At 41.7% G+C, this 26979-nt stretch overlaps 1 protein-coding gene across 1 annotated transcript in view; it reads right to left on the reverse strand.

Annotated features, from left to right (window-relative positions):
- Positions 1–26979, reverse strand: part of LOC104628546 (protein unc-13 homolog B) — a 76655-nt gene that overhangs the window by 35631 nt on the left and 14045 nt on the right. Inside the window, exons 6-17 of the mRNA XM_010297172.1 lie at positions 26193–26356; positions 23861–24011; positions 22829–22897; positions 19881–19970; positions 18578–18712; positions 17627–17760; positions 16586–16671; positions 8852–8978; positions 3316–3412; positions 2375–2518; positions 2161–2238; positions 1080–1157 (exon numbers count right to left, since the gene is read on the reverse strand). Coding sequence (XP_010295474.1) covers positions 1080–1157; positions 2161–2238; positions 2375–2518; positions 3316–3412; positions 8852–8978; positions 16586–16671; positions 17627–17760; positions 18578–18712; positions 19881–19970; positions 22829–22897; positions 23861–24011; positions 26193–26356 — 1353 coding nt within the window. The remainder of the gene's footprint in view (positions 1–1079; positions 1158–2160; positions 2239–2374; positions 2519–3315; positions 3413–8851; positions 8979–16585; positions 16672–17626; positions 17761–18577; positions 18713–19880; positions 19971–22828; positions 22898–23860; positions 24012–26192; positions 26357–26979) is intronic.

Raw genomic sequence — 26979 nt, forward strand, 5'->3', positions numbered from 1 at the left:
TGGCCACTGCTATGGAAAAAAATAGCAAATTGATTCCTTAAGGGAAATTAAGTGCACGTGGATTAAGGCTTTATAAACCACCTCACAAACATTTCATCACAAGTTTATTTTTTCCTTAAAAATGAGCATTTAGCTACCACGAGTATTACAGCTAGGAGCATATAAATCTACTTCTTGATGCAGGGCTCAGAAATTAGGATTGTTGAGATTACATGTGAAAGATTGACAGCAGTTTTCCTTGCCTCATGGGGTAAAAGTATTTGCTGAGATTTTTGCCACTTCATGGAATTCTGCCACTGAACACAAGAAAGATTTGAAACAGCAATACAGGCAAAAACTGAGCTGCCCATCAGCAAAGCTGACTTTCCTTTTGGCGTACAGGTCATAGCACAGGTTCTACCACAACACAACCAAAAAGCACTTAGGCATTGAAAATAATTTTTCCCTAACATCAGCATCAGCAGCCTTTTCTTCATCTTCACGAATCTTGAAAAGCAATGAAAAAAGAAGAGGAAAAAAAACAGATACATAGATTATATCAGAACAGACACAATAATCTGGGAAAGAAAATCTTACTTCTGTTAAAAATGGCCACCTCAGAACAAAGAACAAAAACTAAGATATTTACATTCATGGACACATCTGAATATCTAACAAAGCATGAGTATAGAACTCTTACTTGCATGTCTGCGTTAGATATTGGACATGTAATGCCAAAAGTACTGTCCCACATTTATGGACCACATAAAATGGCCTGATGTCACCAGTTCTCAGACCTATCTGTGTGTCTTCAGAGCTGTGAAACCACCAGCCGCACGCACATCCAGCCCACATGAGCATAGTACATATCCTTCTCTTTCCTCCTCCATGCTCTTCTGTGCCTTGAAACATTCTCTCCTGCATCTTATAATAAATTTTTTGAAAAGTCTTGAGGCACGGCTGTCCCTTCACACTTCTTATAGTGCCAGGTGTCATGGGGCTCTCCTCATGACTTCAGTCTGCAAGTACCAGTATGATGCAAATAACCTAGTAACAGTGCAAGTAGGAATGAGTGATACTCAGCCTCTTAGCACTCTTACCTCTTTACCACCCATGGCTTCGAACATCTTCTCTAGCTGCACCCTCAGCTGTTGGATGTTATTCATCAGGATGCAGGGCTGAAGGGACAAAAGCAGGTGCCTGTTACTGCTCAGGGTAACAACATGTTTTCACCAGTGGTGCAGTCTGTGCCTCAGCACCCTTCCCCCAGTACCACCAGATCTGACAGCCCAACAGGAGATAGGGTATGCACAGATTTCAGCACTCAAGCCTTAAAAAAGGCCAGTAATTTTTATCTCCAGTTTGAAATGGGATGACCAGTTCCAGAAACCCTAGATCAGGGAGATCTCTGCTGTTGTATTTTCCTCCTCAACTTTACCACAAACAGAGAACGAGCTGACAAGAAATCAGTGTCAGGACAAGGCCCAACTCTACAGATCCTGACACTCCCTACAAGTGTCCAAGCTGTGTCACCTTCAGCCTCTTAATGCTGCAATGTACTATTGTAAATGGAGTACATCCCAGGTCAGAAGGGGAACTGCCAGCCAAAGCTGTGTTCAGAGACGCATCTGGGTCCTGCCAGGCCAAGCTTGGGAGCAGCGTTCAAGGGCAGCCTGAGTAGTAGACTCTTCCCTCTGCAGCTACGTCCCCAGTACAGGTGCAGGAGATAGCAAAAGCGGTACAGGACAGAGCCAGGGTTCAAAAATTTAAGACCCTGTTTTATTTAGTACACAGAATTTTACTTCACTCAGGATTAAACAGCAAGATAATTAGATGGAGACAACAGTAAACCAAGAGTGCTGCTGAGTACCCTATATACAGAGCAACTTGTGCCCATGTTTTAGGGTTTGGGTTTTTTTTAATCACCTCTGTGACACACAACCCACACAGGCAGAGTTTATTTCAAGGGGACCTGACAGCCTCTAAGCCCTGCAGGTGACCATTAGGACCCAGTTTTATTTTATGGCCAAGAAAGAATTCAATCCACAAAAAAGGAAATTATGACAAAAAACAATACTGAAAATACACCATCAACATAGTCAGGAGCAATGCAAGAAACTGATTTTTATATGTACAATTATGTAATTCCTCAGGGCAGAAGAGAAACTCAGCATGACTCACCAGTTTCTCCTTGGAACAGTAGGACTGGAAGCTCTTGGAGAGGATGTCAGAATACTGCATCAGCACTTTCCCAATAGTCTGTGAAGACAAGATGTGATCACAGTTACTTGTCCTCTATCACTAGAGGAGAACTCCAGGCAATAAAACCCCAAAAAATCATGCTGTTTTGCACCTCACTAAGGAAAGATAAACAGCTAGATGTTGAGGGTTTTACCTTAGCAAACCTCCTATTATAATGAGCAACAATGACAGGGTCTGGGCACTCCAGCTTCTTAATGATCTCAAAGCTCTGATTGAGCTGGGTGAAGACGTCCACCACAGAGCAAGAGAACAGAGCATGCTCGGATGTTTGCTGGAACTAAAACAGAAGTACAAAGAGTTATTCTCAAATGGAAAGATCTGAAATACACCCATTTCATGGGTGTCTCCATCATCTGCTGTGTTAGAGGCAGGACAACTTTACCAAAACCTGCATCTTCCTCAGAATGAGTCAAAAGCTCTCCAAAAGGCACAGAGGAGATAAAAAGCCAATACTGTTGTGTAACAGGTTTACTGTTCTTCACCAACTATGACATGAAAAGCACCAAGGAAATGCAACATGATGCTGAGACCCTTAATGAAATGCATGGCTTGCCTGTCAGTTAGTGAGGAAAGGAGGAGAGATTGAAGAGCTTTTTTTAGATTTTTCTTAAAATTTAAAGAGAATGCTTACATTAGCATCACAGATTATAGTGTCAACAGTCACTGAACAAAAGGGAAGATTTTTGCTCTCCATCATGAATACTCGACAAATTAAGATTACTCTGTCAATGGATTAAGGTCACATTCTCCCTGCATGACTAAGTACATGCAAAATGCCTTATATTTCAATTACATCTCACAAACATAGAGAGATGAGAGAGCACCAAGCTACTGGCTGACAGACTAATAGCAGCAGAACAGAACAGACATAAATGAATGATATGCACCTTGCTATTAAACAATTCTCTGTGACCTGTAAAGAAAAGTCCTAAAATAAACATGTCCCCAGTTGTTTAGCAAGCAAAAAAGGCTGCATCCTCCATTTGTATGACAGCTGAATTTACAGTGGTGGTGTTTGGTTCTGGGCACTGAAGGATGTAGGGCCAAGTCTTCCACTCAGAGTGACCTACATACCCCATCTTTTTTATCTCTCTCCAGGGCACCATGCAGAAATTCTAAGGAAACATCTTCATTTTCATCCAGCCACTGCATCACAAACTGCTCAAACCACCTGCAGGCGGGACAGGAGAGACAGCAAATTACATCAAGAAACAGAGTACCCCAACCAGAATCAGACAGTGCAACTGTTTCAGCAAGCCTTGTGAAAGCTTGCCATGCTTAGATTTCTGAATGCTGTTATCTGTGTATGCAGCCAAAGTTCCCAAAAATACTCTTACCTGTACACAAGCTACCAGTGAGCAGGAGCTGTACCATCACTTGGGCAGGACAAGCAGGACACAGCCCAGCCCAGCCCCTGCAGATTGTTGTCCCTGTGCTAGTTTTGTCCTTCTCCCTTCTCTTTCATCTTTCTTTGTACCTTCACGTTTTTTCCCCTTGAGCACCATCTTTAACTTTGAGTCAAGTCAGACACTTTGTCTTTTCTTCCCCTTTCACTCATGTGCTAGACAGGACAAGGGAGACCTCCAATGCCACTATCTCTGCATGCTAAGAGAGATGGTATACTGTCCTGCTGCTCATATCTGTCTACCGTCTTTTGCATGAGAGCTGCAAATGAGTATAAAGGGAGGAAAAGTAGTGCCTGTTTTCCAGGGCCCTTCAGCCACTTTATTTGCAGACACAGATGTATTTTTGGAGTGCCAGGAGGGAGAATCAAGCCTCAGAGTTTTCTCTACTTTAATCTTGCTCTACTTTAATCCTGCTCTCCCTTTCCCCACGTCTTCTCTAGAACACCCTCCCATTTCTGCGGGCTGCTGATCTTACTGTGAAGATGCTTGAGTAAGATTAACTTCTGGTGATAGCACAGCACATCTGCTAGGGCTTGCAGGAAGCTGGCCAGCCCTGTAAGCAGTTCTTCATTGTTTTCTTTCAAAGAAGCACAAACTTAGTTCATGTTAAGTGCTGAACCAACAGTCCCCAAACCACGCAGGTCCTAGAAGCAGGATAGCAGAGTTTGTCTCTGATCCTTCTCCTCACTTAGGAGGATAAGCTAAATGGTAGAGCAGAATCCAAGAAGCTGCTGAAACAGCCACTGCTCTATCTCGGGGAGATGCCTTATGTGAGGTGGTACCTGGAGCTACCTGCTGCACTGAACAAAAGGCTGCTACACAAGCCCAGCTTGGCCAAATAAGCAAGGTGAGAAGCAGCTTCAGTGAAGGGATCTTACAGCTAGTCAACCCTCTGTTCTCTGCTCTGCGGGGCATATCCACATAGTACAAAAGCGTGTGTGTATGTGGGGTGGGGGGTTGTCTGTGTTTAAGCAATCACGGCCTTATTTAAATGTCTGTCTAGGATTTGTTGTATGCAAGTGCCAACATACCACAGTTGATGCAAATCTTAATTTCAAATATTACTAAACAGCATTCACAAACAAGGGAAAAAAGTACCCATGTGTGATTTCAGTCCATAAAAAAAAATATTATATGACCTTCACAAAGTACAGCCTCCTCTAAACAGCTAGCTGTGTTCATAGAGATTGTGCTAATTATGGGCAGAGTTTGCATAAAAAGTATGTGGCAGACATGAGAGGGAGATCAAGAGCAAATTCACAGACAGAGCATACCAGATAGCCTTAAATACTCTCTACACTTTGAAATATAAAGCACATCAATGCTAATATTGGAAACTGTAACTGACACAGTATTAAATGCCAACAGCAACCTGTCTATGCAGCCCTATTTAATATAGACAGCAGCAGTGGAACATTGTCATAGGCATATGGACTTCCTGTGTTCTGGAAAGATTCCTTTTGAATGACACTTCGGGCTTCTAAAAGTCAGCATATTGCAGAGTCTACTGCAAGTTTCTCAAGCTTTTGACATTTTATTATTAATTACAATAGCATATTTTAAAGCGACAGCTCAATCCTTAGAGGAGAACTCAGGCAGTTTACAAGGAAGCAACTACACATCTTCTACCTCTTTCACAGTTCCCAGGCTGCAAATTGCTGGCTGCTTCACATGTCATAGGTACACAGAGGATTACTTGTTTGTGCCAGAAGCCACAATTTTCGCTCTCAGAAGTAGAACTACTTCCTCACTATCATTCATCTTAGTTATTGCACCACAAACATAAGAAAGGACCGTTCACTGTTTACAACAGTCATTGTCCGTTTTTATGGCTGCCACATGTGAGTATACAAAATCAAGTACATAGGTATGTTACTGTCTTACCAAATTGTCTAAACAAAGGTAGCATGGAAAAAGGTACTGTTGGAGGGGTGGAATTACCACCACCTCCCTCCCAAATAAAAAAATGCACTACCTCCAGAAAGGCATTTAATATGAATGTTTAAGAGCAAAGTGAATTGCTTGAAACAGGTCAGGCAATTCTGTAACTACATTGGCAAAGCTGGCCTCAACTTTGTCCTTTATTGGCTGGCAGGAAAATACAAGAGAGAAATCATCTATCAATTCTTCCAGTCCCTGGGCACAGTCAGGACCAAAATATGCTTTGAGCTGTAACACAAACCTAGAGTTATCTTAGGCCACATACCCCTTACAGTGTTTTACTATCGGGTCTTGCACAGCTGAGCAGTGAGGGGGGGACTCTGAGGGCAACAAAGACAACTTACCTCCAAAACAATATTCAAAATTGTCTAGCACAGAAACTAATGAAAATAATCTGATTTCATGCAGAAATAGCTTCAAAATGTTGTTATATGGCAAATATCTTCTTCCTCGTTTGCTTCAATTATTGATCTAGAAGCAAATGCCGTAATGACTCATGCACCAGCACACAAGGCAGAGGCTCATGCTGCTGCTTCAGAGACATTCTGTGCTTGCAGCGGTCAGCACAGCCTGACTCCAGACAGCACAGCCAACCTCTCCAAACGAGGTTTGCACACAATATGCCCCAGTCCTGCCTGCCAGGAAAGGGAGCGGTGCTTTGTGACTAAATGAAAGTTTACCTCTCTTGGTTGCACAACAGTAATGTAACACAAAAGGCTGCAATTTCAGCTTGGCCATGAGCCTGGCTGGCTCCTGGCTCCTGTGGTCTCAGACTTTACAGGTGAATTGATCTTGTTCATTTGCTGTGTTGATGCATATGGGTACCCAATGAACGTCCTGTGGGCTTTGGCAAGCACAGAGGCAAGAAGGCAGGAAGGGTTTCAAAGGGTAAAAGAATAAATACTATGTTTGATGAAGTGAGCCAGAAGAATGAGACAGGCTTTCAATGGAATGAATGCCTTCCCTCACCAGAAAGGAGTTAGTCTCCAGTACAGCTGCAATACTGGCTGCATGCTAACATCAGTATTAAAACAAAACATAGAACACTTCTTTACACATTTAAAAAGCTAGGGAAGCTGACACTGTACAGATTTTAGCTGGCAGCTAAAATGTGAAAAGAGGAAGTTTTGACGATCCACTCCCAGCTATGTTGTTACTTCAGTTTCAGAAACTGCTGCTGCACTTCAGAAAAAAGCATAAAACCTTCAGCCTCAATACTTTGGAGCCTTCACTTTATTCAATCATATCTCAAGGCTATCAGAAATATGGGTTCTCATAGTTTCAACATGAAAAGCAAGTTTGTGGATAGCCTCTTGTCTGTCAAGTAGACAGGCAACCCAGCTGTTCTCTGGACAGCATCTGAGGAGTTTACTGATGTGCAAAGCTGATGTGTGGACTCCTTTGTTTAAGGAACCTTCAAGACTAAAAATACTTGTGGTGAAGCAAATCGAAGGACAAGAGCATATTGCTGTAATTGACACCAAGGGGATATTTTGTGACAGCTGAAGGTTACGGTTGAAATAAATACCACCTGTGTGACAATGTGGCTATTGTATTAAAATACTAGAGTGGACTATCAAACCCAGTGGCTGCAAATGTACATGAGCACTGAAGCTCTACCACAAAGGCTAGCAAGAGCAGAACAGTCTGCAAAAGACTGCAGAATAAAACTGAGCATCATTACCCTGATTACACAGGAGAAAAAAGAGAGATTAAGAATATCTTAATGATGTCTTGCCTGAGACTGCACTGACTCAGAGGCACAGCAAAGAGAACAGGGCTTCCGAGACTGTCACTCCAGCACCCTGTTCACTGAGTTAATGCCTCCCGATGACCTGATTTGTTAAGCAAGGCCCATAGCCCAAGCCGAGCAATTACACCAACTGCCTCAAGTCCTATTAGGATGCAGCTAGCACCATGCTTGAGGGAATGAGTGCACTGCAGGATGGGAATAAAATTCAAAATGCCAAACTGGAAACACAGTCTAAGCAAGATGCGTTTTTCAGGAGGGACAAGTGCAAAGTGCTGCATTATACAGCAGTGAACAGTCATATACAGGATGGGAAGAACAGCTATGACACTCTTTTGAGGGTGCCTGGGGGTTCGTCTGTGGCCCACTGGAAGCATCACTAGTCAACAATACCACTGAAGACAAAAAAAAAAAAAAAATGTTGCTATCATCCCAGCATCCAAAAGCAGCAGCGCTGCCTACAACAAAATGCAAGACAAGGTCTAGATGAAACATCAGTATTTAAGTCTGGATGTTGTACATCCAGACACAGACCAGCTGAAAAGAGGCAAGTAAACCTCATTTAAAAGGAAAGCTAAGGACAAATGGAAACCAGCAGAAAACTGGGAAGGGATGTGAGAAAAGCATTTTACTCTTGTAAAATTGGAACAATTTTTTCTCCATGCCTAGGCTGGTAGACCAAGATATAACAATCTCAAATTGAAGCAAGAAAGATTTGTAGGGGGGAAAAAGGGGAATGTGTTAAACCCCCAAAACTCAGCAGAGGGGTAACAGTGAAGCATGGGAAACAAACACTGCTTGAAGGAGATGTGGAGCAACCACCACTGAAAGCCTCTGAAAACCACTTAAACACTGGCCAGAAACAACACACCTGCTCTTGCCTTAGGCCAAGTGTGGGACTCTAACTACAGTATTCTCTCCAGGTTGCTCAGACAACTTTTTGGGCTCATAAACCTTCTCTGGGTCTGAAATCTACTGCTGCTCTTTTAAAGTTAAATAAAAGTTGCCAGCAATCACTTAGAGCTTACAAGTGATCGCTTATCCGATGTTTCCAACTAACCACCTGTTCTTACTAAAAAAATAAAACATTATCTCTACTTACAAATTCTGTTGTGTGTATACATATGACATTCATACACACACATATAGACATACATACAGTACATACAGACAAAGCTGTATCTGTTAACACAAGAATGTAAGCATACATCCAGAAGTTTGCTGTTCAAGAATTGACCAAAGGCCGCACTGCACGCACAAAGCAGCTTAAAGACTGTCCATGCCATTGCTAAAGCTTTCAAGATCTTGGGAGATACTGTACAATAAGGGATTGAATTGTGTCAGGGACGGTGTCACAGAACAGAGGGGACAAACATGCACATAAACACAGAAAATCATGAGTGAAGAAATGGTGTATAATGAAGGGAGCCACAGGAGAACAAAATGACTGCCCTCGAGGTAACACAAAGAGATGCATAACGGGGATTTACTATAGGAGACATAACACACTCACGCTGGATATTCAGGCACTCTTCCCTTGAAGGCAGGCAGATCACGAACATATTCATTGTACAGCCACTTCACTTTGAAGTGTAAATTCATATAGTCTGCACTTTTACACAGTCTGTGTTTTTCATGCTCTGTAAGGAAGGAAAAAAAAGCAGTTAGGTCTGAATTTACCACTATCACTTCATCAAGCACAGGAGGGTCTTATAAAGCATGTCCACAGTATGCACTAGTTTTGAGCATGAAGCACCTATAGAGCCACAAAATCTTCACAACACAGGATTTTGGCAGTAGGCAGGGGTTCTTGGTGGTTGACCACTGGGGGCTCTGGAGTTTATTTCTACAGCTCCAGTTAATACTTCCATTTGTATGGAAGACTTTTTGGTTGTGAAAGCAATAAAAACAGAGCAATCTCTTAAGGCCTTTCCATTTAACATATGACAGTCTAGATTTCATCTTTGCAGGAAACAAATCAAGAAGTGCAAATCTGTTCATTCTTGGATATAAACAAAAGCAATACCAACACATTGCACTACGTCCTCTAAGAGACCGGAGTAGAATGAATCACAAGCAAGTTCAAATGAGCTACACAAAAGCTGGAGCCTTCCCTGATTCCCAGTTTGGAGAAATTAGTGACACTCTTCTTTCAGAAGGCAACGGTTTTCTTATTTGCATTGCCTTCCTGAGCACAGTCCAGTGAAGCAGCCTATGGTTATCTACCTGCTGCTGGGCCTCTTCCCCTGCCAGATTTCGTTATGTTTTGTACCCAGGCTATGTCGGGACAATGCAGTTCCTGTATAACACACATGCCTCCACAACATGACCGTTCCCACACACCTATGCTACTTGCCATACTCAGACCTATGTTTCTGCAGAGACAATCTCCCTAGACCACCACTCCCTTTCACTCTCATGAGAAATGTATGCTCCATGTCTTCACTCTCAAGGCCCTTCACACCATACATCCACACTACCACCTTTCAGCAGTTGAATCCCACCTCTGATCAGCCCACAATCCCTGTTTTTAAACTACTTGTTAAGTTCTCCCAAAAACATCTCAATGCTTTCTACTATGCCATCTCTCCTGTGCTTACACAGGCAGCTCCTTCCACTGCACCGCTTTTCTTCAAAATCCTCTTTGAAAAGAGTAAAATTAATTTATTTTTCATGATGCTAAGAGGACTCAGCAGATGCCTTTTGCCTGTACTGTGATCCTGAATTATCAGCTGACCAATTCTGCACCACTGCTCCCTAGTGCTGCCTGTCCATATCCATCTCTTTTTCTGCCAAGCTTCAGCATCAGGAACATACTTTGTGCCAGGCTTCTTTGTTCACTTCAGCACCACAACAAGCTGCTAGTCCATGACTACAGTGTGAGATAGAAGACTAAAACATACATGATTTTGGCTTAGACTCAGGGTTTTTTTTCCCAAATTTTACTTCAGACTCGTCTTCCTATCTTTTATGTGGTTACCTCATTATTGATGTAACTTTCCAAAGGCACCACTGCTGACATGTAGATAGGATCCAACTATGTTAAAAGGTGGAAGTCTTTTCTTTTTGAGTGGCTTTAATCTAGGACTTTGCTACAAGTATCCAGTAACCAGGTAGATATATGCACATGCAAGCAATACATGCTACAGATATTCATCAGCAGAAGGCATGTCTTAATGATGTAAAATGGCACCAGCATTCTAATCAGTTACCTGACAGACAAGCTTATCTTATAACATCATCATCTATTTTCATGTAAATGTGAATTCTTGCAACTATTTCAAAACGTTAAGAAATTTCCACATCTTTCGTGAAGCTTCAACAACATGCACAAGAAGAAAGGCCAAAGAAATTATGAATTACCCAACTGAAAACACAAAAAAAGTGAACTTTTCATGCATAGTTATTCCATAAACCTTGTGAATTCCCAACCAGTGGAACACTCCAGTGAGCTGTTTGCAACCCTCTGTAAGAGTGTAACACAGACTTCCTTCTAATTCACATGTACCAGGTCCACACAGATAGAATCTCAAAAAAAATAAACCCAACCTTTGTTTTAAAGAAATTAAAATGCCAATATCTGAGAGACATAGTCCCCAGGGGTGATAGTTTGATGGACAAATTGCATGTGCTACGATCCATTACTCTCCACGGTGAATTTCCTTGTACTGGAGACAAAGGAAAGTCCATCCATGTTTTACATTGATAAATCTAGTATTTTTCTTAAGCACTAAGGAAGTATGAGTATACTCCACGTCTGAACTGCTGACCTCCCTCAAGAAGAAGAGGGAGAAGTGCAGAAGAAAATGCAAATCTCTCTCTGCAGATCTAAAACTGGAAACAAACACAGCAATAATTGCGCCTGCTTAGCTCCCTGTGAGAGTGAGGAAATGAACAGACAATTACAACCGCATTAGCTTCGGTATGCGCTGCCACCCAGGTGCTCTTCACACACAGGGAAGGGGTTCCTGCAACGGGAAGGTGCTTTTCCTGCCAAGGGAAGGTCTGACTTGGAGATAAAAAGGACTCAAACCAGCTTTATTTCTTCAAAATTAAGCAGTGCACTAAAAGCAAGTAAGTCAAGCCTTTTCCTGTTTTTTAGGACATTAAAAACACTACTAAGTTGCAGAAAAGGAAGACGCAAAGCAGCCGCAGAAGCATAAGCCCAAGGACTGCTACTAGGACTACCTAGCCATCTAAGTGGTAAAGGAGAGGCTTGACACCAGGGGAATAAAACTACAGGAAAGTAAAAGAAAGAAGGAGAGTCTTACCACCATAAAAGAGAACTTTACGTATGCGAAAGAAAGGTGGGGCTTGTGACAGAGAAAAGACAAAAGTGAACTATAACAGCTCAAACATGCTGGAGGACAAAGAAAGCCAACAAAGCCCCCAAGTCCCCTCATCCCCAACAGCTCGTACCATCTGCCTTTCCCCTTCAACAGACCCTGAATGGTTTTGATCAGCTGATTTCTTTGTAAAGGGAAATGTTTAAGAGACTGTTTCCATGTCACTTGAAGGTGACATGGAAACACATCGGCCAGAAGTATAGTTTGAAAACCCATTTTAGAAAAAGTGAAGAACGTGGGAGCCATCAATCTTAGCACATTTCTGTTCTGCTTTATAACCTGCTGGCTTTTAAAGAGGTTAGTGGCAGCAACAGTGGAAGAGTGGACTGATACTTTACAGCAACTGCTGTGTTTTATCCTGAAAAGACCGCAGAATTCTGTAAGTCTCTCACATTTCCTCAGCAGATTTCATCTGCAAACAGTCTCCCCTGGAGAAGAGCTTTTAGGGTCACCGAGGCCATATTATTAAGGCATTAATAAGGAACTGCTGCTTAGCAGCACACTGTCTAGTGTCATGTCCAGTTCTATTTTTCAGGCAGAGAACAGGGCTTCCACCACATTTTAATCCATGGATTTTTTTCTTGATCAACGGCCTACTTCCGATGGGTTAATTTCTAGCAAATAATTATGAATTTCTGCAAAGAAACTCTGATAGGTACTGAGGCTGTTGAAGTGCTTATACTTCAGACAGCTGGCATCTGTGTCTGCATCTGATCCCCCTTCCCTTATTAGAAATGAGAATGTGGCAGAAGGAGTTATTTCCATTCTGCCTGCCAAGTCTACTTGGTCTCCCTATTAGAGATGCTTCCAATTTACAACTGTCCTAATGCTGATGCATCCAAAATAAGATAAATCATGGCTGTCAGGTATGACATTGATTTTCTATTACTGTCTTTTAGTGTCTTACTAGTAAAGGAAGAGCAGAAGCCCTCTTTGCTCAGATAGTTTGTGCTCTCTGGGTCACAGAGATTTCACAGAGGACAGCAAGAAAACTAGTAACCCCAGGTACCAGCAGGCTCACAAGGAGGTTATCCAGCTGCTGAGCACTGGTCAGCATCCCAGAGGTGGAACTAATTATATGACTTCGAAAAATCATCCTCTATGCTACATTGACTCTAGGTTAAGCATGATTTTGCCAGCCAAGTCTGGACCTCACAGCATGTCTCTCATCTGTTTTACTCTTGGGTTGATGCGAAACAAGGGATACTTCTCAATGCCTTATCCTGTACTGCCTTCGCCAGTGAGGAGGGAAGGGTCAGGTCTGCTGTTCATGGTGCCCTGAGCTGTCACTGCTCTGGGGGAGACAGAAGCAGCAGGGTTGATCCTTGAGCTCCTGCTGTGTCTCAGCAGCTGAGTCTCCTTAGGGGAGACGAAGGCATAAGATAGGTCTGCAGTGCACTTGCTTTCCAGCAGTCAAACACACTGCTGCCGTGACTATCGCTACCAGTTGCTGAACATATTTTAAATAGAAAACAGGTGTTTTATTTTTGACTTGAACATTTTACACACTAGCAATCTAACTCTTCAGAAGGTGCCCAAAGGACACATGCTGCAGCATTCACAGGCTAGCAAGACTTCTGCTTCTGAAGCCCCTAAACACTGTATTCTGTGTATGAACTAGTATTTATACATTGCCCCATCCAGTGCACATGGGGGTAAGCTCCAGCTGAGGGAGGCACAGTTAGTTGCCACCTGGGGGGAAAAAGGAAAACAACTCACACAGCCAGGCACTGCTTTCCAACTCAGAGAAGCCATCTCTCACCTGAGCCTCCTAACTCTCTTCCATACCACAGACTGGAGAGCCATGTGGAAGCATCAGGCTGGAAGGAGGGAGGTGGCAGTTTCACGCAGCCAGGCCGGCACTCTTTCTACACCAGAGACATTGCATGGCCTTTAAGGTAGAAAGTTTACTCCCACTGCAGAGTAAAAGGGCCAGAGACCTTCAATCGTCATGGCAGCCAGGAGGGAAGGAATAGAGCCATGCATGAACTAGAGATCTGACCTCACCAGTTATTCTCCATCAGATGTTATCTACAGCTTAATGCCTGGGACCCAGCAAAAGGGCTCTCACCCAGAACTGCTCAGTGTATTGGGTACCGTCAAAAAACAACTGGAGTGACTAGTCTGAACAGGACTCTCCTAGGCAGTGCATACCCTCCATTTCTGTAGCAGCAGTATTGTCTTCCCCATCTTCTTTGCAGATCTGCTCATCACTGGCATAAAACTACAGGACACTAAAGCTAATATTAGCAACTACATCTGAAGTGCTAAAACTACAGGTAGTAAATGAAAGTCTTTGCCTGATCACAACTATAAACTCTACCAAGGAGCATGAACTTACCACTTGGTGAGGTGAATGAGCTCATGTTATCCAGAACTTGGGAACAGAACATAAAGGAAAACACCATGAAGGCAGTTAGGAACAAGTATTATACTCTGGGTTCATGTCCACATATCTCCACAAAACAGATTAGCTTTTGTTGCAGGGAACTCCTGATGCATACAGATCTTGGAACACACAGAAATGTACCCAGGTATTACTCCATAAACTGGCGAAGTCAGGAATATGAAACTTTTGGAATAGTTAAACTGGTAGAGAAATTAACTCAAACTGAGAAATGGCAGAGCCAAGAGCGAAGGACAGCAAACCTAATCATCATCCTTCACATCACTTCATTTGTGTCCTTTAATCCCTTTTTTCCCCTCTTAAAAAAAAAAAAAATGCAGTAAGCTAATCCAATCATCTGTATTTAAAATACAGGTAGTAAGGCCTGTAATTATTGTAGAGCTTGTTATAAAGGTTATCTTCATAAGTTTCTGGAGAGCAAAGCAGTGAGGAATCAAACTTGCCTCAAATAGAATTTTGCACTCCGAGGATTTCTTGAATATGTATTTGGAAGAGACACACACAAACACAGACCCTGCATTGTTCAATCCTCCTGCAGGACTTCCACAGCTACAGTACAAATACATGTACGATGCAGTTTTTCAGCCTTGGTTCAAAATACAAACCCTTCCCAGTCCATCACCTGCCTTTGTGTCAACTTTTCTCATCAAGAAATACTTTGAAGAGGGATGCTCTTTCCGCAAGTATTTGCTATGCATGGTGGAAACATCATGTGAATCCTTGTCTTAAGAAGCTCACAAATAACAAGAAGGAATTCAGGAAAAGCTCAAATAAGCTAAGATTCACCAGGGAGGACAGAGACAAAGGGGACACGGTATGAGATGTAAACAGAGAAAACCAGGAAAGCAAAGTTAACTTGGGCACTAGTAATCAAATAGAGCCATGCAAAAGAGGAAAAAAAAAAAAAATCAAAGTCATGTCCCCTTTGACAGTCAATTTCACACACACCACCAGTAAACTTTCTGCAGCTGCATTTTGGATGCCACATGGAAAACGAATCTTAGGAAGGTCAGCAATTAGACCTGGAGAGATCCAATTCTCATGGCTGCTGGGAAAGGACGAAGATATAGCACTTCCAACACGTAGAAGAGCAAACTGCACTATAAATTCCTGAGGGTGAGTGTACAGGGGTAAATAAGGACAAGATGGAAAGGGAAGCCAGAATGGTTGCAGGAGCAAACAGTTTCTAGGGAAAGTGAATATGAAGTTATCACAGTTGCCTTATCTACTAGCAAGCAGTGACAGTCACTATAAAGAGACTCTTCAACACAGTTAGTAGGCCTTAGTCCTCTTCCCGGTGTCTTGTGAGCTCATGTTCATGTAAGACAAGACAAAGGCACTGTGGGGTACAAGCATATATAAAAAGTTCCTAACACAGAAATGAGAACATTTTGTCCAGTCCTGAGGCCTGATGAATTCATGCCTAGAGCTGGCAAAGGGTGTCCCCCCACAGCACAGTCTCTACCCTTGTTGCACTGACAGAGATTAAGAAATAGATGGACTCAATCTTCTTCACTTACAGAGCAACGCCACAAATTCTTCCTGAAGAACAAAATGCAGGAAACTCTCTTAGCTGGCAGGAGTTTTTTTTCTAGCAGTCTAAAGTAAGAGCCTAACAGGCTGTCACTTCTGTAAGTAACCTTAGATCAAACAGGAGGCAAATGGATTAAGCATAATTTTATGAGTGACCAAAAGCAGTAACTTGGCTTGGTTTTGGAATATGAATACAGCTAGCATGCCATAGGCAGCACTGGCACTTCTGTTTTATCACAATATCACCTTATAGCTGATCATAAAGCTTGACCCTGCAAAATACTGGGAAAACAACTGCTACTGCAGCTGCAGAGCCAGTGGGAGCTGGATGTTCTCTGAATCTTGTAAGAAGCTCATTACATTGTGCGAATGAATTTATAGAACTAAAACCAAGTTCAGAAGCTGTAATTGACCATCAGAAGAGTACTGCACATAGCAGAATTCTTTTCTAGGTGTTTGCTGGGCTTTTTCTAGGTGTTTGCTCAGTCTGGTGGAATTATGCAAAGATTAATTCAAACTTAGTATGTCTGCATCAGGATTTGCTCTAATAGCATGTTTCTGTCAATGGCTTAGACTGTCTATGCTGCATCACACAGGGAACTACAGTCATGGCACAACGCAGAGTCCACTTCCACCTAATTCTTCAGACCCTTCTACCATTGCACATTTCATAAAGAAGCTGCTGCTGATCTAAGCCATCGTATCTTCAGGCCAAAGTGAACTTCTGATTTCAAACCAGCTGGGATGACAATAAACAGCTTGCAACACAGCCTGACACACAGGTTCATGCAGATCTCAGCCTCAATTCTCACCCAGAAAACAGCTGCCCACAAACAATCTACTAGAAAACCCTGCTCCAAATAGTGGTGCTACTAATGTGCTTAAGCCTCGTTTACACCAAATGGATGGAGAACAAGAGATCAGCAACACATCAGCTGGTAGCAGTGAGGAATTCTCTTACCTTCCATGGCATATTTCATATCCTGGGCAAAAAGACTCCACATCACCTCTGCACTGATCTTCCCAACAGCAAGCTCCTGAGGAAACCTGAGGGGACATTTGGGAAAGGCTTTGGCATTTATCAGAGCAAAGGGCTCTTCTTTACTCAGCTCTGAGCTAAACTACAAGCTGAAAAGCTCTACATTACAGGCGCTTCCTTCACCCTAGATAAATGATCAGGTGGAAAGTGGAGATCATGGACTGGACTCTGTCATAGGCTAAATAACCTGAAAACAACACTGCCGTTGACATTGGTTTTAACTCAACAAGCCAGGCCCTGGATGTCTGTCCTAGAAGAGATGCATACAATAATTCTGGGAATGTGATCTCAATGCCCTTGCACTTTTTTTCCCCCCTTTCTTGTCCATATTTCTTTTTTTTTTTTTTCCCCCTAGGGTTACTAGACTGACAGATGAACACTAATCAGGTGTCCCTGCGATGTTAAATCAGTGATCACTAGGGCATAATCCAGCTGTTTGTGTATAACACCTTGTCAAGTATCTCCCTCTCTCCTGCGCTATGGGACTGTTGGAGTATCCACCAGTTAAACCGACTGGTCTCAAGTTCCTTTCCAACGCTGCATGAACCCCACCCAATGCAATCTCCCAGTGCTGCACTGAACACCACATTCCTAAATCACAGCATAAGGTGTTGTCATCACAGCAGCACCACTGTGTGCATTAATGTGCATCCCAGAACTGCTCAACGTCAGAAAAAACCAAAAGAACTCTCACCCCGTTTTCAGGTGCCTCCCTGAGTTCAGGATTGTAATAATCAGGGTGTTTGTGCTTGAACGCCATCGTAACTGAACCTTTTGAAACTCTTCCATCCCAATCAAAAAGAGTTATTTATATAGACAGAGACAGATAAGACAGAAAGACAGACAGACAAGATAAGTACTCTATAAATACACAAGTGACAGAAGAGATAGAAAGCAGTTTAACAAATAAAGCAGAGCACACAGAGACTAGCATTAGTGACACAGGACATGGAAGATTCTTACTGATTCAGGACTGGGGTATAAGAATTCTTATCCTCTTCTATGATGGAAACTATCAAAGTGATGAGCTTGGGCCAGAAATCCAAGTTCCTAATGCTGGGGCCCTGCTCCTCAGGAGGAAGGTCCTGATTTTTGTTCTGTGAAGGAAGCCATTGGAAAACCAATGTAAATTTAAAGGGGAAAGAAAAATCTGACAAATGTTGAACACCATACAAACTCCAAACACTAATTACCTGTGGATCCTTTCTTCTGTAGAGCTTAAAATTATTAATGTCTGCTGGCAACTTGCATGATCTAATGCAAAACATGGTAACATGCCACACCATGTTGCTTACCAGTGGCCTCAAACTCAAATAATCCCCATTTTGTCATTTACCATGCCAAAAGCAGGTCAGGCTCCAGGAGACCTGCTGAGACATTATTTGCTCTAAGATTGTTCCAAATACTTGCTTTTTAGGCACCTGGGTTGATGACTATATCCATATTGACACATTGTGTGTGCATTACTGCAGAGTGGTCAGTAGAGCTCTCATGGATTTGAAAACAGTTTGTGTCTAGAGTTACCTCCTAAGCCCAGTGCAGGACACCGGGTGCGAAGAAAACAAGACAAAATTACACTGCCTGAAGTTTATCTATGCTAAAGACGGTTTTCTTGATCAGTCTACATTTGCTCTAATTGCCTTTTGCTCACTCAAAGCTGCATCAAACCTTCCCAAGTAACTGCTCATGAAATAAAATAGCTGAGGCTGGCAAAACAGATCATTACAGTTAGTGTAAAACTGTTATCACCCTCCTCTTACTAACTAGTGCACATTAATTGATTAGAAGTTTTGTGCATTAAGAAGATAACAAGTCATAATTTTGATTATGTGGCTTTTTGTATCAATTAGTATTCTAGTTATTATCTTAAGAAGATCAGAAACTTGGATTTCTGCCCATTCATCAGCTACTCACAGGATCTGTCTGGTACTCGCGACTGTACAGCTCATGACAATTGTTGAAAATGTACTCATAGGTGGAGTTGAGGCAAGCTTTTACACAGTCTTTCACTACCTGGCTGGCTCGGGGTGGACTCTGCAGCTCTTGGACCTGGCAAGGAGACAGACAATACAGACAGTCAAACAAAGCACTCTTCATAAATCAAACAGGGGAAGAACAAGTCACCAGTTTGGGAACTACCCAGGACTTGGTGGACATCCCTTCAGTGACCTGTGCTATCAGTGACCTGAAAGCATGAACCGGTCGTTCTCCCCAGGCATAAAACAGCAGTGACAACTTATGTCCCCACAGGATCCATTGGAGCATAAAAGAGATTTTGAAGTGCCAAGGAAGATTCTTCAGAATAAATAAATCATGTGGTTTGATACGTGTATAATCCGAGCCAAGCACACACAATTTCTGCTAAATTTCTAGGATTTTGCTATGAAGCCAGCAAGCAATCTTTTCAAACATCGGAAGAACATGCAACAGGCTAGCGGAGCACATTACATCTGATCTGGAAAGTCTTGGTGAAGATTAAACACTCGCATGCCCTTAAATACAGTAACTTTCTTTAAGTACATCTTTCTTCACAAGCTTTACTGAATCTTGAAGCACAGCAGAACCCTTAGGGACATGCCAACTGCTATGCCTTCTCCTCTTGCAATGACAGCTCTTTTCATTATTTCATTGTTACGTTGCTTTAGAAAAACACTTCAGGGTTACTTTAAACTGAACAGATACGCAGGTATCACCCTGAAAATGAAACTATAACCTGAGACAATTTTGCTATTGTCACTACCTCTAAACTTTCCCAAGTATTTCTGTAAAGCAAACTTTCAATACAGACATATTATCTGAATGAACACTTTCAAAATAAAGTTCTTAAACATCATTTATGCTAGGGCTTAAAAGTAAAATTTCAAGCACTTCCTGAAATAGCTCAAATTAACTACTTGCTTTGGTTTTGAGAAGACAAAAATTACTAAGTGACACATAGTAACCTACAACAGTTTTTTTTTTAAGTTTAGAAACAAAAATCAGGAACTAAAAATAAACTCATTACACATTGCTAGAACAATAAACTTAACTACAGAACCAGCACATTAGCATTCAAAACAACTCTCCTGGTTTTCTACTGCGAGATACTATCCCATTTCAGTATCTTACCCTCCAAGAAAAAAGCACAACGACATGAAACAATGGTTTGAAAATGGGAAACCAACTCCTGCAGCAAAAACTGCAGAGGCCCCATTCCCATCCCCACCCCTAACACTACCTTCATCCTGAAAAAAGTGATGCTGGTCAGCAAATCCACTGTAGACTTCAGATCCTGCAGCCGTTCGCGGCTGCTGGCTGGGAAGTTATTCTGTTGACAAAAAAGGGAAATCCTGTTGGAAAGCGCAGTCAGATCCATGCAAGGCTTCAAGCATGTGCTAAATAAGGAAACTGCCTTGGAAACATTTCCTGCTCAAGAAGCTTGTACCAGTCAAAACAATGCTCAATAAATAAGGCCTTTTTGCTGCAGGAGCTTATCTGTTAGCTTAATTAAATAGCTTCTCATAGGAATTCAAACTTTGTGGATGCCAGGAGACTGACAGCCCTCGGCAGCAGAAGGCCTCCCCTTGGCTGTAGAAGGAGCAGGCAGGGAGCAACAGCCTTGCCACCGGCAGCCCTGGCCTCTTGCTTGAGGTTGCTTGTGGGGGCCCTTTCCCTCCTGCACCCACCGCTTGGTTTTTGGCTTCGCTTCTGAGACACTGAGAGGTGTGGTATAGCAGCAACCTTTCCAGAGGAATACAGCGGGAGTGAGAAGGGAAAATGAGCACTGTTCCCTGCAAGAAGTCGTCGTAACTCCGTCCCCTGAGAGATCCAATCTGCCAAGATGAGCATGTATCCTTCAATGCCTCCTTCGCTCTAACGCATTTATCTTACATACTCTGCCCGCCACCCCGCTGTCCATAGCCACAGCTTCCTCTTCCACTCTCTGGGTTCTGATGGAATTAGAAGTCTCATTGCCCCTTCTAGATGAGATACATATGTGTGCATGTATGTATATACATGTAAATGCCTATGCTGAACGCAGCAAGCTTTCCTTCCCTTTCTGACCTCAGGCACTGCACCCTTTCCTACACTCCCATTCTTTCCTGCCTGTGTCTTTTAACAGCGTTCATGTTCCTCAGCATCTTCTTAGATTCAAGCTGATGTGATTGGTTTTGCTGCAAGTAAAACAGCAAAGGCAACCTTGGATAGTCTCTTCATATTTGCACATTGAAAAACTGTTAGAGAAAAGGCTAAAAAGGGCAGCGGGAAGTTTTCATTTATTTCTAAGGACTTACACAAAAATGTGCTGTCTCTTGACAGCAATTGAGTATTGCTGCAGTTAGCTAACAACTGCAAATGATTTAATGCTCTTTACAGTTATTTGTTGATACTCATTCCTAGACAACTCTCCTTTTAAAGTTAAGTTGTCCACACATGCACTCTCGCGCTCAGGGTATTTAACAAAATCAAAGGCTTCCAGGGGTCAAGCTTTAAACACAAACTGTTAGATGAATATTGGGGACTGAATGCATGTTCTTGATTAGGAATAATAATCAGGAAAAGAGAGCATTATCTATATGGAAATTCAACCTCCTCTATGCTAATAATGTCAGTTAGTGACCAACCAACAAAAAGAACTGACATGCATACAGAATAACTGCACTTGCTCACAAAATGCTTGCCAAAATAATTATTCAGAGGGTGACGTGGAGCTACTCTTGAGGGGGCTCCACCTCTCCCATGCCACACTGCCCTGGAAGGAACACACATTAGAACCATTAAGGTTGGAAAGGACCTCTAAGACCATCAAGTCCATATTGGTTTGACACTTTCTTTTTCACAAATCCACACTGCTGGTTATTCAATGTTTCAAGTGCTTACAAATAGCTTGATTAAATTAGCAGGAGGGGGAGGCTTAATCTGGGTGATTTAAGTTGTAAATTGCCATCTCCTGTCTTGAAAGCTGGAAACTAACACTTTTTTCTTCCAGAACTTAACCTGCCCTTCAGGAGTCTTAAAATAATAACTAAGAGCTCCCAAATTGCTTCAGCCATTTCTCTAAATATACTGCCAATTAGATAACATCTAAATTATTTAACCTACATAAATCTTTCCTGGTCCTTTATGTAAAATCTTACTTGTTTGTCCAAGGTTTAGTTGCACTAGCTACTGGAAAGCAGCTTTTATTGAAGACCAAGCAAATAAAAAAAGGTATCACCACTACAGATTCCTATTGCTATATGTTGGTAATTTTCCCTCTGCTACTCAGTGGATCACTGCTCTCTTTAGACTTTCTCTTACTAGTAATGTAGTTTTAGAATAGCTTTTTACACAACATTCCTTTTATCTTCTTTTGCATCTTGGCCCTTGTACTTTTTGTTTGTCTTCCTAATGCACTTCTCTTAGTCTGCTCATGTTTCCCTCCTCTGTATGTTTTACTGTGTTTCAGATAAATGCACTAATCAGGAGAGGATCTACTTTTAAATAAATAAAATCAAAGCTCACATTTTGCCACCATTTAAAAATTCTTCAATTAGCCACTAATTAAAATAATATAGCAAGGAAATAAAAAAAAAAAAGCTAAGTTACATGATAAGACTATGTTGACTCTGAAGTAGTGAAGAAAGAAACTAAAGAGTTTAAGAAGCCTGATGGACTGATGCCAACATTCGAAATTCATCAATTCCCAATATGCTGAAGTGGCAGGGGGGTGGATGTCAACCTGAGAGCACGTCTTGTAGATCCAGGGTCAGGGACAGTGATTTGAGTTTGCCAAACCTAAAATAAGTGATAACATGGCTGCAGGTCCTCCAAAAGATTTCTGTCTTACTAGGGGAGAACAAGTCTTTTTTCCCTTTTTAGATGATACCTGAAGTAGCTGGTAAGAATAATTCAAATTTATTAATCCAATCCAACTTGCATTTCTGGGAGCGTATCAGAGGTGAGCACAGTTCACAATCCTGAAATTATTTCAGAAGTCTTAAGGAAGTTATAAAGGAAGAAAAAAACATGGTTTAAGTTCTATCCATGAGGAAAACAAAATGGTGTGTTCGAGCAACAAGCTTGTCATGACAATTCCGTAAGACACAAGCTACCCAAAAGGTTAGAAATGTAAGAGAAATCCAAATGGTGTGTATCCCCTCTGCCCACCAGAATGCTGAAACAATTGTGTTTATTCCCACTTACCCTGTACATTGACAGATCAATCCGAAGTGAATTATGAAGCTGGTCCAGAAGCTTCACAAATCGTTCTTTCTGCGGACCAGAAAACACCAACAAACGTCACATCACCACTGTTCAATCGATGTTCAGAGTAAGTGGCAGCATATCAGAGAATTAGTGTCAGATCTCAGGAGAGCAGAAGGAAGCAATATCCATGGTATTGTGCAAACAATATTTTCTTTCAATTCTTGGATTTACTCTCATACTGTAATTATTTCTTAAGTCTGCATAACATTAGAATTGTCAGAAAAGTACTCCATTATCACTCTGAAGCAGAGGCAGTACAAAAAACCCCTCTGACTCCTAGTCTGCAGTTTTCACCAAACTTACATTTAAGAGAAAGTATTTATACAGAGATAAATAAAAGGAACAGGCAGAAAAGCAATGACACAGCTCCAAGATCTTATCTTTTAGTTCAGTGACAAGTATTACAAGCTTCTTGTGATCAACTTCTCTAGGTCAGGTCTCTCCAGTGGATTTTGGTTTGGCATTGTGAATACCTCCTCATTCAATCTATAAATTTTCAGTCTGACAGGAAGCACAAGCTCTTCCAAATACTTTTTCAGCATACTCAACTCCACTGCATGTTATACAAAAAAACTGTAGCTGTTAGGGGACTAGACTTTTTTTTTCTTCTTAAAGCAGTTGCTGTTTTTAAAAACAAAGTTCTGAAATGATCAGATCACACAGTATATTTTATCAACAGCACCACCATGCAGAGTTTAATATTATTTGCTCATTTCCATACCATCTGTGCTCCAGTGTAATCTGAACACAAAGAATAAACATCACAATGCATTACATTGATTAATATCTAAAATGTGTGATGACGACAAAAAAAACGTTCTCTTTGTCTAGTCTAGAAGAGCTCCACAGCTTCCAACTCCTCACAGATTTAATGTTCCCTAAACAAAGCAAGTTATTTATTGAAAGGCAGAAGCTCTGTAGGCAAATTGCAGAAGTCCAATTGTAACATCACCAAACATGCAAACATACCCCAAAATTGGAGGCTGCAAAGCGGTCCGAAGCAGACACATTTGTGGAGGCAGTGGTGTGCGCATAATAAGCATTGATATTGGCAAGTAAGGTGCTCATCACAGCTGGCACGCCTGGGCACATGTATTTAGAGGAGAGACATGCAAAATGCCTGCAAAAGGACAGTTTTGTAAGCCATTTGGTCTCTTGTGCATAGCCTGACTTGACTCTATGTCTTTAATAGCCCCCTTACTCTAGCTGGCACCATGAACAGATGAAAGTTATGTTTTCTTCCTTCCTGCAAATCTCCAGCATCTCAGATCTTTTTCAGAAAGATGCCACCTAGAGAACAGATATGCTTGAAACAGAGAAATCCCTTTACTACAGCCCTTTCCAGATCATAAGTTCGCTTCTCAACTACTTGTTGCCAACAGCTTGTGACCTAAGTGATACCATGGGTCCCGAGGCCAATTCCTGGAGCCAAGCCTGACACAAGGAGATCTATATAATTTGCTGCCACTTGAGGCAGGTCACAGGTTCTGAGGTGTCATGAGGCAGCAGCAACTGGAAAGCATTCAAGCACAGCAAGACCACGCGGTAGTATTTCTGTGCTGCAGTGATATATGATTCCTTAGGGCTAGCCCTTCCAGCCTGCAGGAAGCGAACACACTCATTTGCATTTTCCCATTTAACTGCTGTCATTAAATTGCAAGGAACCCTCCTGCAGGAAGTCTCAAAATTATTGCAGAAGCATCTGGGCTTGTGAAATGGTTAAACAAATCAAAGAAAATCTGTTAGACATAAGAGGGGGGAAAAAAAAAAGATATCTTAAGAGGTCTGATATTATGGGACATGGCAAGCAAAGTTCATTCTAACAGACAGGAGAGTTGGGCCATTTTTAAGCAGTTCTTTTTAAGCAGGAATCCTCACTGAGCTCCCAAACTAAATTTGGGAACTATTTACTGAATGCAGCTTTTCTCGCTATGGGACTTATCATCGACGTTAGCTGCTGTGCTAGTTAATGTACAAATGATTACAAACAAAAAAGCTCCAGGGAGAGAATTTCGTAGGAATTCACAAGTCAGTATTTCAGACAAACACGATACTGATGCCTAAATGTTAACTTGCTTGCTGTACGATACCTACATACCAACTGGTCATTTAAGCATTTGGTAAATAGACACATAAAATGGCATTATTTAGCTTGAAGAAGAGAAGGCGTGAGGGGTGGAGATCTAATCAATGTCTTGACTACTTAGCAGAGAGGGGAAAGTTAGTGAGAAGATTGAGCCAGGCCAAAATCCTTTTAGATGGAAGACTGAACGATAAGCAGCAATACACAGCAATTACAGCATAAGAAATTCAAAGTAGGATTTTCCAATTTGGATTTCAACCAGGAATTTCTTCCCCAGAGTAATACAGCCTGAGGACAGAAACCCAGAGTGGTGGTGGATCTCCATGCTTGGAAATTTTCAACAAACTGAAGGGGCCCTGAGCAGTCTGGTCCAACTTCCAAGTTAGGCCTGCTATAAGCAGGGATTAGATCTCTGGAGGTACCTTCCAATTCTTTTCCCAATTTAAGCCAATTTCTTTAGCTTAAATCAATATGCAGAAAAGGTGCTTGCAAGGTGACATAAGTACAAATCATAATTCGTCCAAGGACCCAGATCCCAAAAGTTTCAGATTCCAACATGAAAAAGTTCACTTTTGTCTGCTATATTTAATATTATATTTGAAATAAGAAATGAGCTAAGCATAGCACTACTAGTCTTTAAGAGGAAGAATGGCTAATCCCAAATCCAAGTAAAAGTATAGTGACAAGGAAAACGCTCTTTGAAGATCAAGAACTGCATTAGCCTAACTCCAAAGAGGACAAATCAGTGGTTCCATTACTCAAACTTCCTATAAATGCCTTCAGCAGCACCTGGGAAATTAGTGACTTCAAAGGACTCTATCAATTGCCACAACAGACATGCAGGACAAACACTTTCACAAAAACTCATCCCTTCTCACATCGTCAGAAATCTTCCGCAGGACCCTTGGGCAGTACCTTTTTAACAGAAGACTGCTCAATTAAAGATTAATGAAGATTTTAAAGTTTTAAAGGTGCTCACACAAACTGTTTAGATAGCTGCTTAATTCCAGCGCTTTGTCAGACATTAATTTCTAGACTTTGAGGAAACCAGTGATTCAGAGACAGGCAGTGTCTTCCCGCTCACACTAAGCCCCATAAAGAGCAGCTGTCACTGCCAAGCCTTCCATTGCCAACACATTTCATTTTCTAAATATTAACAGTCACACCAATTAGTTACGCTGATTATCTGCACTAAAGAACACACGAAATGCATCTTACGTCATGGCTTGGTATATTGATTCAATGCCATAACGCATTGCAAATTCATCTACGATCTCTTGAGCTGTCTCATCAAAATACACCTTCCAGGCATCATCTCCTTTGGCATCAGGGATCTTCACCACCCCACTCCCTTGCACATCTGTGAGATGGTGAAAGAGGTTCTGAAATACAAAACAGGAATGAAATTACAGGTGAGGCTGCTGAAACCCCCAAGTGAGTTTCATGAAGATCTTGGAACTGCTGAGAAGGTGGCACTAACACAAATTTCCTTGCTCTTCTCCCCCCTTATTTCCCCCCACCCACTATGTATTTTTCTGCTTTTACCTTCTTTTCTTCTCAAGTGCTCCTAGCTGAATTTTTTGCATGCATACCTACACAACTTTACCCAGCACACATTGTGAATGATGCAGAGGAGTGCTTCAATGCAGTGAAACCACAGACTAATTAGTTTCCTGCAACCTACACATTCCTGTCCTCAGAATGAAATGCCTTAACATGGACAAGCTATTTAAACTAGATGACATAATAGCTTTGTATCAGCTTTGTAATTATTATTATACAGCAGAACAGTCCAAACAGATATTTTTTTTCTGAAAAGGACATCCTTAAGATCACCCCTAACAACTAGACACTTGCATTATTATTCAACATAACCTTTCACTTTATCTAACACTGCAAAGGCTTTCAGCTATCATTGCTGTGCAGAAATTGCACATTCAGTTCAGTGGGTTTCTCAGTAATCCTCAAATTCATGTCACTTACAGATTCATCAGCCTTTCAGACA

This window comes from Phaethon lepturus, unplaced genomic scaffold, assembly GCF_000687285.1.
Source record: "Phaethon lepturus isolate BGI_N335 unplaced genomic scaffold, ASM68728v1 scaffold8261, whole genome shotgun sequence".
Classification (NCBI taxonomy): domain Eukaryota; kingdom Metazoa; phylum Chordata; class Aves; order Phaethontiformes; family Phaethontidae; genus Phaethon; species Phaethon lepturus.